This window comes from Suricata suricatta, chromosome 10, assembly GCF_006229205.1.
Source record: "Suricata suricatta isolate VVHF042 chromosome 10, meerkat_22Aug2017_6uvM2_HiC, whole genome shotgun sequence".
Lineage (NCBI taxonomy): Eukaryota > Metazoa > Chordata > Mammalia > Carnivora > Herpestidae > Suricata > Suricata suricatta.
Genome location: NC_043709.1, coordinates 79331790 through 79339794, shown reverse-complemented (window position 1 = coordinate 79339794; position 8005 = coordinate 79331790). Strand labels below are relative to the sequence as shown.

The following is an 8005-nucleotide window of genomic DNA, read 5'->3' as shown; positions in this document are numbered from 1 at the left end:
CACACACACACACACATAGAGTGTGAGCGGGGGAGAATCAGAGAGACGGAGACACAGAATCAGAAGCAGGCTCTAGGCTGTGAGCTGTCGGCACAGAGCCCGTCGCGGGCTCGAACCCACGAACTGTGAGATCATGACCTGAGCTGAGGTCGGGCGCTTAACAGACGGATCCACCCAGATGCCCCTAATTTGTGATTTTAATTTGGATTTGTTGAAATTAAAATCGGTGTCGCGACCTCCAAATGTTCTTGCTTTCTGTGTATATGTACTGAGGACCACCTGGAAAACCAAAGCAACTTAACAAAAGCATTCAAGGCAAAGCTTAAAAATGAATTCGTGGGAGGGTAAGGAAAACTACTTTTAAAACCGCAGAATCTAAAAATCTCCGTAAAGTGTTTAACACTCAAAAGCCTCGAGAACAGTATGCTGGCCCCAGAAGCGAATGGACTCGGAACAACCATCAAATTACTCAAACAGCTCCCAGCCGCGCTCCTCCGCGGCGGGCTCTAACCAAAATAAAGCCTAGGGCAAGTCCCGCCCTCCCTCTTCGTCCGGCTAGGAGTTCAGTCTGACTCCACCCCTTCCAAGAACGCTGCCTCGTGATTGGCCACAACATTACTGAAGCTGCCCAATCAGGGACGAGCAGTTGTGTTAGCTTCCTTAGCTTGCGGGAGGAACATGGCGGATCGCCTCACACAGCTGCAGGACGCGGTGAACTCGGTGAGCAATTTCGGTCTATTAATATCTGACTTCCCCTTTGCGAAGGTAAAGCAAGAGAGCAGAAGAGGCCCGAAAAACGATCCTGGAGGCGGGGAGCGGACTGAGGCAGAGTCTCAGCAAAAAGCGCTGGTGGCGGCGTGAGGCGGCGCGGTGTTCTGGGAGGTTTGAGGCCGGCTGCCGGCGTTGCGGAGAGCTCAGGGAGGAAGCAAGCAGTCTCTTTCTCCTGGAAAGTAGAGAATCTTTCTACCAGGACACTTAGGTGTCACGGCCCTGTCCTGTTCTTTGGAAACAGTTTTATTTTGTCAGTAGTGCGTATGAGATTGCTTGTCTTTCGGGGGAACGGGGAGAAGCCGCAGAAGCTTCTTTTTTCTCTTATCAGTTTTGAGGGCAGAGGAAAACCAGTGCTCTTGATTATTGGATCTTTTTCGTTAAATGTCAGTCAAGAGTATTCCTTCGCGAGGACTTCCACGTCGAGGGGGAGTGATAGTGACGTGGGAAGTTTTATCTTAGTTGGTTCCTATAGACAAAGAGTCCGATTCCGTCTCTTGGCGACTCCCTAGCGTAAATTAGTTTGGGGAAAACTGACATCTTTATGGAAGTGAATCTTCTAATCCTTGTATATGGATTATCCTTGTATAAAGATTAAAGTCGTCTTTAATGTGTCTCAAAAAGCCTATTTCTGTTAAGGGCCAAATCATCCCCCTTACTTTGATCCTTCCGGTTATTTTTCCTATTGTGCCTAACGGGAAAGGACTGTATATGCAAACGAAAGGAGTTATATACTCATTGCCGTTAAGAGTTAAACAGTTTCTCATTAGTAGCTATATTTTTATTGTCATTCTATTTATAATTTGATGTCCCAGGTAAACTGTATAGAGATGATATGTTGACTGGAAAATCATATTATCTGGCCCTTTGCCAGTTTTTTCACACTGGAAGCTAAGAAGTTGGGATTATTAGTATTACATCAGTTTCAGGGGTGTGAATCTACTTGTGAGAAACGGGTCTACTAGTGAAAATAAAACCTTTTACGTCTTAGGACCTAAAAATAGGACCCTTCAGAACCCAGAGGGCCAGCCCCTAAGTGTTGATGAATTCACCAACATAAATTCTACTTTATGGTGACTTGCCTGGGCTGCCAGCCAACGTCCCTCTGGGAGATATTCCTTTGAAGCTTTTCAAGATCAAATTGTAATGATGCTGCTGGATAGAAGTGTTATTTTAGGAGAAATGTTGCATATCCGTACATGTCTTATAATTGGAAAGACAATAGGAACAAAGTGAATATGACCTTAACGCCAGGGTAGGCATGCTGATAATTGGATTTAGGGAAGAAACCTCTAGGTTAACTAGTATGAATGCCTACTATGTATGTAAGCACTACCATGTTTACAGAGAAATATACTCCTTGAGGAGTTTACAGTATAATTAGAAAGATGTCATATACTCAAGAGACATTTAGATAATGCAAAAGTAGGATGTGGTTCGGTACTTATAATGAATCAAGTGTCTTAAGCTGAAAGTGCTGAGGTAAATTAGAATAGAGTGATATGAGCTAAAATAGAGGAAATCTTAGCATTGATCTGAATGATAATTATTGTTAAATTATTAAAATAAAATTTGTTTTACACTCAGAACTCTGTGAGGGCAGAAACTATGTCTCTTGTTCACTGTATCACTATAATGTTTATATACAATGGTTGTCATAGAGATGATTCTCAACTAATATTTGTTGAATCAGTGGATCTTGAGAGCTTTTGAAGGACAGAAGAGATAGCCACTGTGGCGAATAATTTTATGTGCATTTTCTCAATACCGCAAAACAATGTTGTAATGTGAGAATGTTCCTAATTTAAAAATGAAAAATAAACCCTATTCAGGTTGCTGGAACCAGAATTAGAATTCACATTTGTACAGTTTCTGAGCACTTACTACGGTTCCATTACAAGTAGCAAAACGTGAGAAAACATAGGAGTGAATTTATCACTAGTTAGGTATATATGAAGGAGTAGTAGAAAATGAATATATAGAGTTGACTTAGATTATTGAAAGCTTTGGAACAGCCTTAAGAGTTGGAGATTAATCTTAAAGGGCATCCCGGGGTGAGCTCAAAATTTTTAAGCAGGATTAAATAACATAATGAACCAGAAAACAATGAGACTGTTCTAACAAATCTGATATGAGATAATTGACTGAACTAACACAGCCCCAATGATGTTAGAAGGAAAAGGGAGATAGTAACAGAAGGAGTTGAAGATAAAGGGAACCTAAGAGCCTGAAATTAGACTGGCTAACTAGGAGATTGTCAATACAAATTAGATATTAAAGGAAACTGTTGACTTGGAGCTCTGGCATTTACTTTTTTTTTTTAACTTTTTTTTTTTTTTTAATGTTTATTTGTTTTTGAGAGAGCACAGGCTGGGGAGGGGCAGAGTGAAAGGGAGACCAAGCATCTGAAGCAGGCTCTGTACTGACAGCAGTGAGCCTGATGTGGGGTTCAAACTCATGAACTGGTAGATCATGACCTGAGCCAAAGTCAGACACTCAGTCAACTGAGCCACCCAGGCACACCAAGTTCTGTCATTTAAATAATGGTAGAGAAACTTAGTGGAAATGGTCATTCACTGATTGGAAATAAGGAATTGAGGTTCAGGTGGCGCCTGGATAGCTCAGTCTGTTGAGCTCAGGTCATGACCTCAAGGTTGGTGAGTTAAAGCACTGCATCAGCGCCCTGCTGTCAGCTCAGGTGCATCCTCTGTGCCTCTCTTTGCTCCTCCCCCATTCATGCTCCGTCTTGAAAGCAAATAAACATTAACCCCCCCAAAAAAACGGGGGGGGGGGAGGAAAGGGAATTGAGGTCAGGGCTATTGAGAAAAGTTGTTGGGGAGGATAGGATACTTAAGTTTGGAGATAGTAAGGGATTAGTATTCTCAGTCTTCAAAACTGCTTAAGGAATACTTTTAGAGCACTGGGAGTTTACAATTTGAGTCATGGAGAAAAACATTTCTGAATACTTAAGGGACAGTTTCTTTTTGCTTTTTAAATTGAGGTATAATTGACATATAACATTAGTTTCAGGTGTACAAAATAATGGTATTTGCGTGTATTGTGAAATGATCACAATTAGTATAGTTAACATATGTCACCATATGTAGTTAAGAGTTAAATTTTTGTTCTTGTAATAAGAACTTCTAAGATTAGCAACTTTTAAATATACCGTACAGTATTAACTGTAGTCACGATACTGTACATTGTAACCCCGTGACTTATAACTGGAAGTTATACCTTTTAATCCCTCTCCCCCATTTTGCTCACCTTCACTCCCACCTGTCCTCTGATAACCACCAGTCTGTCCTCTGTTTTTGCTTTGTTTAGATTCCACATATAAGTAAGATCATGTTGTATTTGTCTTTTTCTCTAACTTACTTAGCATAATGCCATCAAGGTCCATTCGTGTTGCAAATGGCAAGATTTCCCTTTCTTTTATGGCCAAATAGTGTTCTTTTTATGCATGTACTACAATTTCTTTATCCATTCATCCATCAATGACCTTAGGACTTCCTAAGGTAGAGTCTTTTTCCTGCTATTTCTTTATACTTGTACCTACTTTAGTCTCAAAAAAGGGATCATATACTTCATATATGAATCACATTTTAAATTTATCCTAGGGTCATACTTAGATTTTTGCCAGTCAGATTTGCTGTTTCCCACCACTGTGTCCCAAAAAGTCTTTACTTACTTATGCTTGTAACAAATATTGGCATATATTTGTCTTATCATTCTGTTACCTAGGAATGAAAAGAAAGATTATTTTGTATTTCTTTTTACCTGTCTCAACTACATTGATACCAAACCTAGTTTCTTTGCATGATTAAAACATTTAATCATTATAAATAACTGGCTATTTTATTCCAAAATTGCTCCTTTTTTATTTCCTTGCTCAGAGATCATTATTATAGAAACTTATTTTTGTTGCTATTACCAGTCACAGTCTTTAAAACAGATAAATCCTTTCTAACTCTGATACATTTTCTTTGGCTTCAAGCTTGCAGATCAGTTTTGTAATGCCATTGGAGTGTTGCAGCAGTGTGGTCCTCCTGCCTCTTTTAGTAATATTCAGACAGCGATTAACAAAGATCAGCCAGCTAATCCTACAGAAGGTAAATAGATTATAGATTTTGTCTTCTCTTAATTTGACCTTCATTATTGTAATCCTTTAAAATTAAACTTACTGAGAAATGTAGCTTACTTATGGGTTTCTTAAAACCTGGTTGTTTGACACTATAACTGCAAGTTTTGTTATTAAAAAAATGAATTTGTCACAGTCAATTTACATAACATCTCATATTTCTGTTCATGTCAAATAACAGATTGTTACTCCTTTAGAAATTCATTTGTATGAATTTAGTTAAATTTCACTTGAAGGACCTTAATTTAGAAAGCATTTTATTTACAGATTCCTTCATTTAAGTGAGTGGCATATTGTCCTAGAAAATGAAATGATTGTTTAATTCCCAATTTGAGTTAATGGTAAGGCTAGTTCTCAAGTATGTTAATAGGATTGGTGTGTTAGAATTATATTTTAATCGTTCAAAGTCTAGTACAGAAAAGTTTATGTAATTTCCTGGTCTTTTTAGCCTTGAATTAGTTTCTGTTTCTGAAAACTTGAGATTCCCTAATACTCTAAATTAGTATTATCTTTCTTTAGAATATGCTCAGCTTTTTGCGGCACTGATTGCACGAACAGCAAAAGACATTGATGTTTTGATAGATTCATTACCCAGTGAAGAATCTACAGCTGCTTTACAGGTAAAAATCTCTTTACCTTTCAGAAATTCGCTAGTAGAGAATTTCGATTAAAGGTGATTTGTTTTTTAAGATTTATTTTTTTAAAGTAATCTCTATACCCAGTGTGGGGCTTGACCTTCTGACCTGTGATCGAGTCATATGCTGCTCTGACTGAGCCAACCAGGTGCCCAAAGGAGACTTAATATTTTTTGTTAATAATATTCAAACTTTCCTTAAGATTAATTTTATTTTTTATTTTATTTTTTTACTGTTTGTTTATTTTTGAGAGGGGGGAGAGAGAGAGAGAGAGAGAGAGAGAGAGGGAGGGAGGATCTAAAGCAGGCGCTGTGCTGACAGAGCAGAGGGCCTGATGTGGGGCTCGAACCCACAAACTGTGAGATCATGATCTGAGCCAAAGTCAGAAGCTCAACCGACTGAGCCACCCAGACACTCCAAGATTAAAGTTTAAAATGGAAGTTTTGTTAATTGTGAGGTATTGTAGTCTGTTAAAGATCTTACTGAATATATGTAGTTGTCCAATTTTGAGTTATAAGAAAACTTCCTATTTTCCTTAATTTGGTTCTTTTCCTAACAGATAATGAGACAAAGGTGACATTCTGGGTATAGAGTAGAATAAGAGTGTCCCAAAGCAGTGTAGACATCCGGAGAGTTTGAAAATTTCATTCTTTTAAATAATTCACATAGGGAAAAACTCTTAAAAGTTACCTGATTTTAGAATTTCTGCCACCACGATTCTGTGTCTCCCTGTCTCTCTGCCCCTCCTCCGCTTGTGCTCTATCTCTCTCTCTCAGAAATAAATAAAAACATTTAAAAAAAAAAAAAAAGAAAAAAATTTCTGCCACCAAAAGAATCTATCATAATGGTTGCAGAGTCATCCAGATTGAAATGTAAATACTTCTACAGTTTTTTTTTCCTTCTTAGCTTTTAATAATCTTCAAGTTTTCATTTCTCAAAAGATTTTTAAATTTGTGTCTTACGAAGGCTGCTAGCTTGTATAAGCTGGAAGAAGAAAACCACGAAGCTGCTACGTGTCTGGAGGATGTTGTTTATCGAGGGGACATGCTTCTGGAAAAGATACAAAGTGCACTTGCTGACATTGCACAGTCACAGCTGAAGACAAGGAGTGGCACCCATAGCCAGGCTCTTCCTGACTCGTAGTACCAGTGTGTACCCTGTGGCTGAGAAAAGAACTATTTCAGTGCCGTTGAGAATTCTGCATCAAATGTAGATGTACGCCTTACCAACAGTTACAGAAACATTAAGCACTATGACACGTTAACTTTTTAGCTGTTTTTTAATAGTCTTCTATTTTCACTCTTGATAAATAAGCCTCTAAAATTGGAATTGAACCAGCTTTAAACCATCATTATACTATCATTTTTTATTATCAGAATGAAATTATTGAGGCAGATCATGCATTAATGGTTATAATTAAACAGATGTACTTTAAAATTCTGTTGTGACATTTCTGTCTTTATTCTTATCAAATTTCTATAGTCTTTTTACAAATCAAAACATCCCTCAAGCCAGAGTAGAGGTGGTTAAGTGCAGTGATATGGGACATTTCAATTTAGGCTGATAACCCTTCTGCCTTTTCAGATGTGACATTATATAAATTTAGAGCTTGGGCCATGAAAGTTTCTGAAGCCATGTTGTTTTTAAGAAAAATGTGGCTGGATGAGAGATTAGATCACTTTTAGGGAAACATTCCTCATTTTCCAGAGCCTCATACCCATTTTAGTTCATGTCCACATGGGTTTCTAAGAAATTGTCTTCTCTGTAGAATTCCCATGCTATTATGACAATATTTTTCTTCATCCTGAACTATCCTTTCTCCTATCTTTTGACCTGCTTTTTTCCTTCTTAATTTACATAGTGAAGTATGTTCCCTGTGTCATCAGTTCCTTCTCATCCTTTTTATGTATCTGAAGGTCCTGGTTCTGATCTTGTTAACCTGTCAACCTTTATTCCTGTGTTCTAATCTGACAAGAACATAATTTTAATATCTTAGTTACTTTAATATCATTTTATGCATTCCACCTATGTTTGTTATTGCTGACACTTGTGTCTGTATTATCAAGTATGATTATGCATTCAACTCTTGGTTCTCTTTGAACCCACTGATTATTTCTACTAGAAAGCTAGAGTTGAAATGTAGTCCATGTTGTAACTGGTTTTGTCTCCTGAGGCTACATTTTTCAGAATATCCTGAGCTCCATTTTTGCAGTCTTACTAAGTTTAAGAAAGTGCAAGAACAGTAGTCTTAGATTCTGCTTCTTATTCCCATCATAATCAAGCTCTTCCACAGTTCTTGAAAAATACAAGAACTAGAGGCACATTTTAACTCTAAAGTACAATTTATAGAGTCATTAATTTTTAAAGTTATATTAAATGTCCTCTGTACTAATAAATATTTAAAATGCTGGGTTTATTCTCTCTGGCATCACTTAAAATGATTTTATTTTTAAATCATATT

At 37.6% G+C, this 8005-nt stretch overlaps 1 protein-coding gene across 1 annotated transcript; it reads left to right on the top strand.

The window, feature by feature from the left end:
• Positions 1-633: 633 nt before the first annotated feature.
• On the top strand, positions 634-6984 carry MED21 (mediator complex subunit 21). The gene is made up of 4 exons (XM_029954106.1): positions 634-720; positions 4766-4880; positions 5429-5529; positions 6511-6984. The coding sequence occupies exons 1-4, from the start codon at positions 679-681 to the stop codon at positions 6685-6687; spliced, it is 435 nt and encodes a 144-aa protein (XP_029809966.1). The 5' UTR covers positions 634-678; the 3' UTR covers positions 6688-6984.
• Positions 6985-8005: the final 1021 nt, after the last annotated feature.

Bases quoted from the DNA above. Each gene is read 5' to 3' on its own strand.
- MED21 (XM_029954106.1), top strand. From the start codon at position 679: ATGGCGGATCGCCTCACACAGCTGCAGGACGCGGTGAACTCG. The intron at 721-4,765 runs GTGAGCAATTTC...TTTGGCTTCAAG, and splicing joins TGCAGGACGCGGTGAACTCG to CTTGCAGATCAGTTTTGTAA. The intron at 4,881-5,428 runs GTAAATAGATTA...ATCTTTCTTTAG, and splicing joins GCCAGCTAATCCTACAGAAG to AATATGCTCAGCTTTTTGCG.